This window comes from Leuciscus leuciscus (assembly GCF_965113295.1).
Source record: "Leuciscus leuciscus genome assembly, chromosome: 19".
In the NCBI taxonomy this organism is placed as follows: domain Eukaryota; kingdom Metazoa; phylum Chordata; class Actinopteri; order Cypriniformes; family Leuciscidae; genus Leuciscus; species Leuciscus leuciscus.
The window spans coordinates 23,689,475-23,701,315 of record NC_138743.1 but is presented as its reverse complement, the minus strand read 5'-3'; the positions used below and the strand labels follow the sequence as shown (position 1 = coordinate 23,701,315).

At 37.9% G+C, this 11,841-nt stretch overlaps 1 protein-coding gene across 4 annotated transcripts in view; it reads right to left on the bottom strand.

Moving 5' to 3' along the window:
- Positions 1 to 11,841, bottom strand: part of usp24 (ubiquitin specific peptidase 24) — a 68,118-nt gene that overhangs the window by 3,272 nt on the left and 53,005 nt on the right. For all 4 annotated transcript variants that reach the window (XM_082146750.1, XM_082146752.1, XM_082146751.1 and 1 more), the window contains 17 exons: positions 10,782 to 10,906; positions 9,870 to 10,011; positions 9,643 to 9,793; positions 9,370 to 9,465; positions 9,178 to 9,281; positions 8,676 to 8,789; positions 6,189 to 6,396; positions 5,809 to 5,898; positions 5,597 to 5,699; positions 4,404 to 4,525; positions 4,208 to 4,321; positions 4,001 to 4,066; positions 3,850 to 3,916; positions 3,684 to 3,762; positions 2,768 to 2,843; positions 2,602 to 2,688; positions 94 to 204 (listed from right to left, as the gene is read on the bottom strand). In XM_082146750.1, coding sequence (XP_082002876.1) covers positions 94 to 204; positions 2,602 to 2,688; positions 2,768 to 2,843; positions 3,684 to 3,762; positions 3,850 to 3,916; positions 4,001 to 4,066; positions 4,208 to 4,321; positions 4,404 to 4,525; positions 5,597 to 5,699; positions 5,809 to 5,898; positions 6,189 to 6,396; positions 8,676 to 8,789; positions 9,178 to 9,281; positions 9,370 to 9,465; positions 9,643 to 9,793; positions 9,870 to 10,011; positions 10,782 to 10,906 — 1,855 coding nt within the window. The remainder of the gene's footprint in view (positions 1 to 93; positions 205 to 2,601; positions 2,689 to 2,767; positions 2,844 to 3,683; positions 3,763 to 3,849; positions 3,917 to 4,000; positions 4,067 to 4,207; positions 4,322 to 4,403; positions 4,526 to 5,596; positions 5,700 to 5,808; positions 5,899 to 6,188; positions 6,397 to 8,675; positions 8,790 to 9,177; positions 9,282 to 9,369; positions 9,466 to 9,642; positions 9,794 to 9,869; positions 10,012 to 10,781; positions 10,907 to 11,841) is intronic.

Below are 11,841 nucleotides of genomic sequence, written 5' to 3'. Positions count from 1 at the left end.
ATATAATGATTTATTAAACACTAGGATGTTCTTGCATAATGCTGCTGATTGTTTTATGATGTAACTGATGATGGACTGCTGAAATAATGAGACCTGTCTGAGGCTTCGTTCTGAGTTCTCATTGGCCGGGCTGCCGTCTGATCCATTGCTGCTGCCGGACTGCTCCTTCTCATTCAGTAAAGCTGTGGCATAAGCCAGAGTGTCCTAAACACAAAACCCACCATTCATTGAGCTCCATTTAGCAGGTCAAATGTCATGATTCTCCCATAACGGCCCAAGGGGGTGTGCATGGCGAGCTAACTCTTAGCTGCAAGTAAACCATTTTTTTTTTTACATTTTAAAGGGATAGTTCAACCAAAATGAAAATTCTGTCATTAATTACTAATTAATTCCTCATGTTGTTCCAAACCCGTAAGACTTTCGTTCATCTTTGGAACACAAATGAAGATCTTCTTGATGAAATCTGAGAGCTTTCCGTCCCTCCATTGACACTCTATGCAACTTTGACGATTAAAAAGTTCATAAAGAGATCATGTAACTAATCCATATGAACTGTACCCTGGTAAACCAGAGTTCTCGCGAGGGCACAAGTTGAATTTGCTCAGCGAGTTACTCTGGTGTCGAGTAACAATGCTCATTAAATATGCCCCTCGATCTGAGCTGCACCAATCACATCGGGTTATTTGATATAGTCGGGCCAGAGGCGAGCTAAACAGATGACGACAGCGCTGTGACGTCGAAGTCATTAGTAAACATTGCAAGATGCCTATGGATGAACACCAGTTATTTAAAACGGCTTTGGCCGCTACAATGAACGAGTTAGACTTGGCTTTTTATCTAAAACAGGAACAGAAGACGCCGCTCGAATCGTTCCTTTGCAAGAAGGACGTTTTTGCTGTTTTGCCGACCGGATACGGTAAGAGTATAATCTACCAGTTAGCTCCGCTGGTAGCTAAGCGTATGGGGCTTGTTGTTGTGATTGGCCGTAGTGTTATCCTATTGCGTGCAGTGAGATTTTCAAATGCATGCTTGGTGCCGCCCCTCGAGCTGGGCGATTTTCATTAGTCGACGCCAGACCATTAATCTTTTAGATTTAGGTCTGAATTTCCAGGCTATATGAACTGAGCGGTTTAGTCCAAATTTTCTGAAGAGACACGATCACTTTATACGATGAAGAGATTAAGGCTTTTATTTACATATAAACATTGATCAGCAAACATAAAGCTCAAAAGAACCCGCGTGACAACGAGAACAAACCTCATTGGTTCTTGCGGAAGCTCAAACATCCTGCGAAACACGAGAATGAACCTCATTGGTTCTTGCGGAAGCTCAAACGTGCTGCGTAACACGAGAGTGAACCTCATTGGTTCTTGCGGAAGCTCAAACGTCCTGCGAAACACGAGAATGAACCTCATTGGTTCTTGCGGAAGCACAAACGTCCTGCGAAACACGAGAATGAACCTCATTGGTTCTTGCGGAAGCTCAAACGTGCTGCGTAACACGAGAGTGAACCTCATTGGTTCTTGCGGAAGCTCAAACGTGCTGCGTAACACGCGAGTGAACCTCATTGGTTCTTGCGGAAGCTCAAACGTGCTGCGTAACACAAGAGTGAACCTCATTGGTTCTCGCACGTCAAGCAAACATGCTTGAGCTTCCGTTTACCATAACTGATGTGTGAGTTGATGAATATGTGAATAAAAGCCTAAATTTAATCTGTTCATCATATAAAGTGATCGTGTTCACTAAACCGCTTAATTCATATGGATTAGTTTTACGATCTCTTTATGAACTTTTTGAAGCGTCAAAGTGGTAGTTGTGCAGCTGTACATGGAGGGACATAAATAAACTCAGATTTCATTAAAAAGACCATCATTTGTGTTTCGAAGATGAACGAAAGTCTTACAGGTTTGGAATGGAATGACATGAGGGTGAGTAAATGATGACAATTTTCATTATTGGGTGAACTAAACCTTTAAAATAAAATACAAAATATAAAACACAGGTACAAAAATAAAAGTCTTTAAATGTTAAAATGTAAAAAAAAAAAAAAATTTGTACAACAGCAAATTAGCTTAAATTAGCATTTTTGAGCTGTTTTGGGGGTGTTTTCATCTCAAAGAAAAGCAAAACATTAAGGATGTACAAAAGTGAAGGAGAGGGAAAGGGAAAAATAGGACTTTTTACTCCTAAGACATTTACAAATCATATTTTGAATTCAAAAAGACAAATTTCACTTAATGTGGTATTGTTAACTAAATAAAAAATAGTTTGACAATTGAAATACTACTGAAATCAAAATAAAAGAAATATTAGATGAAAAGTTAAACAAAATTAAATTGCTAAAACTGAAATAAAAATGACCTCAAACTATAGAAATCCCCCCCCAGAAAATTACAAAAGCACAAAATTGCTAAAACTAAAATGAAAGATCGAAAATATTAAAATAAAAGGCAATTAAAAATATTAATAAATACTATAATGTAAAGTTGAAATTACAATTTTGATGAATACATACGTTTATATTGGTTATGTATAATGTAAAACAAGTTCAGTAATGACATTAACGCAGCACAATGATACGTCAGACTGTAAGTGCAGTACCTGTGCTGAGATGGTGCGCTGGAAGGTTTTAGCCGTGGACGTCTCGTTCGATACGTTACTCTGAGGCGTCCAGTAGTGCTCAGACATCTGAAAGAGGAGAGGGGGAATTTAAAAAATGCACAATAAAGAAGAACTATTGTGTGAGTGCGTATCTGTGGTCTCTTGCCTTCTTCTGAAGCCACTGCACTGCCCAACTCCAATGTCCCGAGAGCTCTTTGAAATAGTCCTTAGCTGGAGAACATCTAACAGAAACACAGAGGCATTTAACATCACTGCTGCCAGAAACACTTCATTATTTAACACTATATCTAAATGCATCATTTATCCGTCACCATAACGGTATCTGCCATCATTTTTAAACATAATAGACATTTAAAATATAAGCCATAATATTGGATATTGCCAATCATCATATGATAAATGATATTTTATGTACATCATATCATAAAAACAACAGGGAAGCACAAATATAAAAAAAATCTGGCCATTACAGATAAGCTAATAACTATTTCCATTTTGTCTACATAAAAGAAATGTATAACATTTAAAAATAAAACTAATTGGGTAACACTTTACTTGAAGCTTTTAATTATACTGCATTATAAAAGTATTTTTAATTAACGCACCTTATAATGCATTGTATGGTCACATGAATAATTGTAACCAGAGTTATAATACTTGCGTTTTAATGTGCGTTATAGTTTCTAAAGGCGTAACAAGAAAAACAACCAATTTCAGATGCAACAAGGAATCTGCAAATATAACGCATTTTAATGTACATTATTTATAGAGTAGAATATGAAAAATTAATAGTTATTATTTATAGATTACATGTACTAGTGTTATTACATTTTTGTGTATTTAGACTAACTTTAAATTGAGTGTTAGATGATAGCAAAATCATCTAAATGTAAACATATAATAAATTATCATGAACAATTAAATATTCAATTTCAATATCCTACAGTTATGGATAGATGAAATAATATTGAGTGATAACTGAAATTACGCCATTATATCATATATCTTTACAACCCAGTTATGTAAACATCTATATTGTGCATTTGGTGTTCTACACTCACTTCTGTGCCAGTGTGACCAGGAACTTCACACACTGATAGCAACGACTGCTGTCCACATTGTTGCTCTGATGCATTAAAGCTGTGAATGAACAAGAATCAAGTGAGTTCAAATCAGTCTAATCTTACAAATACTAATGCTGATAGATCCAAGTGATATGGTTCTTACCCAGAAGGCCCTTTTCAGACTCAAATGCATATTTAAGCCTCTGGGACTGCAGAGGGTCCTCTACCATCTGAGAGGTGACAGGAAGATCATTACACCCTAACTCCAAAGTAATATTCATAACAATATCACACATTTATATAGTATCACTCACCAGGATCTCTAGCAGCATCTGAAAAACGTTCTTCAGTTCATGAGGAGGAGCCGTTTCCAGATGATTCTAGAACATGAACACATTGTCAGGTTACTTCAGATTTGTATATGATCTTTATTAATAATTATATTATTAATTATAAATATACATATACATGATTCATTCTTAAAAACTAAATTCTTATACTGTAGGTAAGGATATACCAACCTTGAGTAATTGCAGGACTCCCAGTGAGAACGGTTCGTTACAGAACGAGCAATATGTGATCATCTCTATGAGAAACGACAACGGGCCGGACAACTCACGCATGGCAAACATCACCTGAAACACATTAGCCTCAGTCAGAAGAGTGCAAAATAGACAGATAGAGACAGGAGAGAGTGAAAAAGAGATGTAGTCTTACCTCCATGAGATACACATGTCCTTCCGCTTTAAAGAGGAGCGTGTTGATGTCTGGATTTAGAGGCAGGAGGGGTGAAGATGGAGCCACCAGTCCTGAGGAAGCGTGCTTGAACACTCCTTGAGCTGAACACACACGAGAACAGCATTAACACATCAGATTTACATCATCAGTCACACAGAACAGCAGTAACATCTAAACACAAGCAGCAGACTGCACTACTGAAGGGATGCAGTGGACTTTTTAGACTTGTTTTTATAATATAAACTACCATTAAAAAGTCTGGGGTCTGCATTTTAATGTTTTTGAAAGAAGTCTCTTATGCTCACTAAGGCTACATTTATTTGATCAAAAATACAGCAAAACTGTGATATTTTGATTATATTACAATTTAAAAGAACTGTTTTCTAATTTAATATATTTTTAAATGTTATTTATTCCTGTGATGCTAAAGCTGAATTTTCAGCATCATTACTCCAGTTTTCAGTGTCACATGATTCTTCAGAAATCATTCTAATATGCTGATTTGATGGTCAAGAAACATTTATTATTATTCCTTTTGAAAACAGATGCTAAATTTTTTTTATGGTTGAATAGAATGTTTTTACTGTCACTTTTGATCAATTTAATGCGTCCTTGCTGAATAAAAGCATTAATTTCATTAAATTTTGTCTATGTGGTGCTTTTAATTTGCTTTAAGACAAACCATGTGCAAATTCATAAGTCAACACCATTGCTGAGTATTTTCTCCTTAAAACTGCAGTGAACCAAAGACAGTTTCAAAAACACGGTTTGAAATCGCTGGTGTTTCTGACGCCACAAACTACCTTGTAACCAATCAGGACAACGAGTGGATCTCTGAGCTGGTGTGAGTGAGTGGAGGCTGGGCTCATTTACATATTCATACTAAATGAGGCAAGGGTGTAGAGTTACATGCAAGCCATTTTAAGGCATGAATAAAAAAATTTTTCAAGGAAAAACATTTAAATATGTCATTTTGGTGATCAAAGATGAGTTTTAAGAGATGAAATTATTGACTACAGGGGGACTTTAAAATCTTACGCATTTTCAAAATTGTGTCTTTTTTTTTTTATTATAAAATATATATATAAAAAAAGTGTTTTCTCTCATAATCATTACAGTTTTTATTAATGCTAATAACTTTGGTGTGTGTCCAGAAATCACTGCGTTCGTACCCTCTGTCCTCTGAGACGTGAGGTCTGTGTGCAGCACTATCAAGGCCAGAGTGTTGTGAAGATGCAGGAACTCTCGAGCCTGTGCTGAACTCCAGCGCCGGTGCTAAAACACACAACCAGCAGAATGTCATTAACACAGACATTAAACAATGGAGGTTAACACGAGCGCTTAAGGAATCCTCAATATTCACATAATCAGGCGTCTGCAGTACCTGATTGTTTTGCCGGTTGGCTCCTAGAAGGAAGACAAGCATCCGACGATAAGCTGAATGTTTCAGCAGTAGTTGACACGGTCCACAGCCCTGAAACAGATCATCAGTGAATAACTTCAATCTCTGTGGCTTTAGAAGACTTAAGGTGCGGTCACATTTACAGGTTTCGCTGTTCTATTGAATTCTAGTCATTCTAATAGGAATCTGCATGATCGGGAGTTTCAAGTGAGGGTGAAAAGGCAAAGTTTTTGCAAATGTGACCACTTTTAATGGTGCTTTCTTGAACTTTCTGTTCTTTTCCATTAAGAAAATAGTACATAGTATGTACATTTTTCAAATATACTGTCTGGTGCCCATAACAGTGACATCATCGTTCTCACCCTCTGAGCAAAGTTACTGAAGAGGCTGAAGTACTGAGAACAGTTCTTGCAGTTGTCCGGGACGTCCTTATCCAATAGAGAAAGCAGCATGTCCAAAAGACAGTCCAGCCCAGCGTCCTGGAAGTACAAAGCACTCTCCAGGGTCTTCTCCAGGATGGTGGCCACCACGACACGGACCTCACGAACACTGCCTTCCAACAGACAGATCCTACAGAGAGAGGAAGACATGTCCTTTATGAGATTCATCCATTAACTTGTGAATGTTTTGCATGAATATGCGGTAGGAGATAATGGATGTTGGCATATCTGAGCTGGTTGGGAGGTTCTGTGGAAACTCTTCCTGCAGAGCCAGCTCTATCGTTCTTTCCAGGGAGAAAAGAGCTTGCAAAATTATGCCTCCAGGTCTCCATTGATAAGGGAAACGGTTGCTTGTTTTGTTGGAAGTGTGTCAGAACTCGATCATAAAACAATCCGGAACATTCCCTGGCTTCGGCTGCGGTGTGGACTCGTGGAGTGATATTTGGGGCAGCCCTATCATCCGATACCAACCCGCCAATCGTGTAACAGGGATGCGAATCTCCAGATCTACACATTAACATCCCGAGACTGACCCACCTTTCAGGATGTCAGAAAGCAGCTGTGGCCGTAGCAATACAATTATGGCCATACACTTACATAAACACAGGTGTTTTTGGTTTTGGGGGAACTGGAAACAAAAGTGAGGGAACATCTTAAAAACCCTCATGGTCTTTTGGCACAATTTACGGCTCTCCATGCATTTCTTTTTAACAGAAGTTAAATGTACAGGGGCTTTAAATCTTATTTGGACAATTAGTTTAAAAGTGTTCTGTATTTCTTTAAAATAAATGGCACTTCGTTTGTTATTTTGTTGCATATTGCATGCTCAGGGCTGTCGATTTAACACGTTAATTAGATGAATTACAGTAAAAAATAACACGTTAAAATGATTAACGCATTTAACGCACTTGCCCCGCCCCACCCCAGACCTACGTAGTTCATCTTACATTTCATACATTATGATTGATACATCAATATGATTGATGACGAATATGATACAGGGCAACAACTGCCTATAGAAAGCAGTTGGAATGGCTCAAAAATGTTAAATATGGGGACAATTTACATCATGATATAGTTATATTACATGAGTAACGAGTGCAATATTACTGTCCAGAATAGCACGAGTGCAAATGTGATACTGATTTTATACAACAGTTCAATAAATAAGTAAATATTGTTTTATTTTAGACACAATATTGTGTTTTGCTTAGTTTTGCCAATGAAAATATAGAGACAAAGCAGAACTGTTTGTCTCCGAGCAACACACAGTGGCGTTTCATTTCTGAATCTGCGTTCTGAACGAATCGGGTGAACCAATGATTCAAAGGACCATTCATAAAGAGAGGCATTTACTTCAACTGAATCAGCCGTTTGAACGAATCGAATGAATGAATGAATCAATCAATGACTTAATTATTAAGACATTTACCACCACCTACTGGCAATTTTAGTTTCTTATTTAGAGAATAATTGTATTAAAAAATAATTTCATATTTCCATATTAATTTAAAAAACAAAACATTAAAGGTATAGTTCACCAAAAAATATTTCTTTCTGGAGCTACTTTTTTTTAGAATTTCTCTGCCAAATTTGGTGTGCAATTAATTAGATTAATGCTTCTGCTTTGTGGATGAATATGGTTACAATATTACAACACAAAACATTTACTACTAGGCTTAAGAGATAACCAATTTAGATGGAAAGGATCTCAAGTTGACTAGCTGAAGACGATAATGTATAAAAACACCATCTCCTTACTCCATCCCTCAGTTCTCGCCATCTCCGAAAAGCCAAGCAATGTTGATTCTTGTTTTATTACGAGTTCTGTCGCGTTCTCATTTTGCCAGCAAACTCTCCTCTGTTCAGCGTTTTATTTAATACGGGTGATTCCCCAGAGGTCGGAGATTTATCGTGCTCCATGTCAACCTTTCTCGCTCGTTGTGACAACCAACCTATGCCAATCCCACACCATACACGCGTCAAAGTAGCCAGAGCAACTTTTCTATATTTACGGAAATGATGAGACACACACAGGGCATGTATGCAATTCCCCGACATGTATAAAACAGGCTTAGCATAGTGAATCAGGGTGAGACAAAAATACATTTTGAAAGGATTGATGATGTATGGACTTAAATTTTGATCAAAAAAAAAAGTTAGTTTAACTTTAAGTGTGGCTTAAATTCAAATACTTTTTGGTGTCAATGTATCTTTGCTTATGATATCAGCCCTCTACTTTGCGAGTAAATCATGTGACAAAATGATGCACTAGGCAACTAATTATTAGCCACTGGCGAATAAATTGTTCGATTTCACTCAACAATGATTAAGTGTCTAAAATGTTTAAAAGCCAATGGTGATTCTATTGCCAATGTGTATGCAGAGGATGATGGACATAACGCTCACTTGATGATCTCCCGTCCTTCAGGTGACACCAGGTACTGGACCATCCACTTACACGCCTCGCTACTCTTGGACAACAAAACCTCCACGGTAGCAATCCACTCCTCTGTGTCCACCCTGAGAGAGAAGACGGCAGAGTTGCACATTGATAACAACTCCAATTTCCAATGATCACATTGATTGATCGTCTAAAGTCACATTTGGGAGATTAATTTAATGAGATATATGTATATATGTATTTTTTTTTACTTTGCAAATTTACAGTGCATTACACATCAAGTTTATTATTATTTTAAATAAAATGTTTGAAAATAATTTGAGATGAATATCTTTCTTTCTCTCTGTATATATATAGTATATAATTATTAATTATAAAATAAATATTTTATAATGAAATTGAAAATGTTTTCACCACTAGTTCTCGTCTTTGTAATAGTTTAACAATAATAACAACAACTGGAACAAGCCTTGAGTTTAAGCACTGTGAACAAAAGCAGCGTCTCACCTGAGTTTCTTTTTGGTTCGCAGGTACGTGTGGAAGAGGAACTGGACGGCCAGCTGCAGACTGGTTTTTGCCATGGCCTGATAAGACGGATGCTTTAACTTTGTCTGTAAAAAGGTAAAGCTCAAAAATGAGTGCAGTCAATATACAGAGCTTACAGAAGAGGCAATAATCAAATGAATTATCAGTGTTTACCGCATTGACAGAGGCCAGAGACAGTGTGAAGTTGAAGTAATCGCTGTTGTAAACATCTCTGTTCTTCATAAACTTCAGGTTCTCATCTCTCACCATCTACAGATCCAAAAATCAGGAGTGTGTGTCAAACTTGTCAGAACATTGTAATACCTCAAAACATTATTATCAGGACGACACATGATGGTTCTCTCAACCATTTATATATTTTATTCCTGATGATGTTGATATTGAACCCAGAACCTTTCTTTTAGTCACAGGCCTTAAAATCTCTACCTGATAGATCCTGGCGGGCATCTTCTCCACAAACAGACCCTTCTTCTCTCCTTTCTTGACCAAGCGTGTGAGCAGGCTGAGGCGGTCGTTGTTGGCTCTGGGAGGCCGTGGGGAGGATTGGGGTGAGATCTCCGGAGAGGAGGGGGCTGACCTGAGATTTAGCATAATGAACATTACTAAGTGTGTCCATGTTCAAACATTGATGCAGGAGGAAGACGCTAACTCACAGGGAGAGATCCTCTGCCTCCTGCCTCATGATGCTGACTCGACTCTTTTTGGGCAGGACGGGGGAGTTCTGGTCACTGATGCGCTGGTAGAACAGCATGTAGGCGTTCCAGTAGCGCCGCCGCACATCCGGATAGGGGTTCGCTATAGCATGTGAACACAATCATAAGAACCCCATGAGTGATAATGAGGATGATGAGGTGAATTTAATCTATCTAGGATAAGTGTAAGATGTACAGTGAAATTGTTTCTTGATACCACAGAAAAAAAGAATATTCTAGCTAAATTTCTTTTTGAGACTGAATTTTGAGTTTTCTTTCTGGGAATGAACACCTCATAATATTCCTCATTTTAATAATTCCCAATCATGGCATACGCAATATAAAGGGGTGAGGCCTGGCTGAGTTGTGTTAGTAGTGCGTTGAAACTTGCGGTCATGGTAAGGGTTACGTAGACTAACGTAAAACGCTTGAAACGATTGACCATTCACAGCACACTGGTCCAGCTGACCAATCAGAGAGCATTGTGCTTTTCAGAAGGTGGGGCTTCATAGAGACCGGAACTAAACAGAGCGTTACTGACAGACTGGGAAGAGAGGTGCTGCAACAATGCCAAATGTGTTTTCTTTTTTTTTCATTCAAACATGAAAACCTTTTCTAGTAGACCCCGAAAACAAGACTTTGAAAAGGGGTATAATATATCCTCTAAGTAAAAGGGCTTGAAGTTTATATTTGTAAGCTGTTTATGTATTTATGTTTCATTTTATAGCTATTCAGTTATTTTTAGGCCTAATTTTGTGTTCATGTTCAGAGGAGGTACTACCAGAAATGTTTATTTTACTGCCTTCGCACTGAAGTACTGTTACTTTTGACATAATTAATATTTATGGATTTAAAGAAATATTAATTACTTACACTGGTCGTAAACTTTGGGTCTGTATTCTCCCCCAAAACACTCATACTCCAGAGTCTCATCGTTCATGTCAAACTCTTCCACAACATTGTCGTTAAACTTATACCAGCGTCCTCGTGCACTACCCCTAAAAGGGAAGAGAGCGTTGGAAAAACATGTTATGGATCTTGCTCAGTTCATAGTGGTCACTCAAAACATTCCTTCATTCCCTGAAAAAAATAAAGCGCTGGTTAAAAGCGCCATCATGCCGCCAAGCATCTGGGACAGTTTAAGACTCTAATAAAAGCACTCTTGCCAAAAACAGAAGCACTGCCCCCCAGAGACCCATAAAAACACATACATGCACACAGAGAGGGGCAAAAGACCTCCCAGGAAAATTAAGCACATGTTTCAGATATTACAGTTACTGAAGTATTATGGAAATAGACTCTGCAGAACTTCATAAACTTATCGTTCAAACACAAGCTACCTGGGATCCTTTAACAAAAGCTTTATGTAATATTACAATGCATTCTGTAATCTCTTTTTCCCTATCTTGTTTCCTGGTATTAAACTCTAGTATTAAAACCCAACGCAACTCGTCTCTCATCATTTGTGTAGTAGACTAAGAACTCCAAAACTTTTCTGTCAGCCGAACCCCTTTGAAACATTTATATATAATTTAACAACACATTCACTTTCATGGTTATCTGATGTTGTTTAATGGTTAAAGGAACACGCCGACTTTTGGGGACTTTAGCTTGTTCACCGTATCCCTCAGAGTTAGATAATAAATCCCTACACACCCTTTCTTCATCTCCGTGTGTGCTGTAACTCCCAATAAGTGACAAAATAACGCCAACATTTTCCTATTTACATGTTGTGATTTGCATCGTCACAGCGTGTACAAATAACAAGGTTACATGAGACACAGCCATCTTCTAACCGTATGCATACTGGGAACTATATTCTCAGAAGGCGAAGCACTGCTACTTCAGCGGAGTGATTTACTCCAACTCTGAGTGAACTCTCTGCTCCTCACCACAGGGCTTCTCAGGTGCTGCGAGCAAATCACTCCGCCCA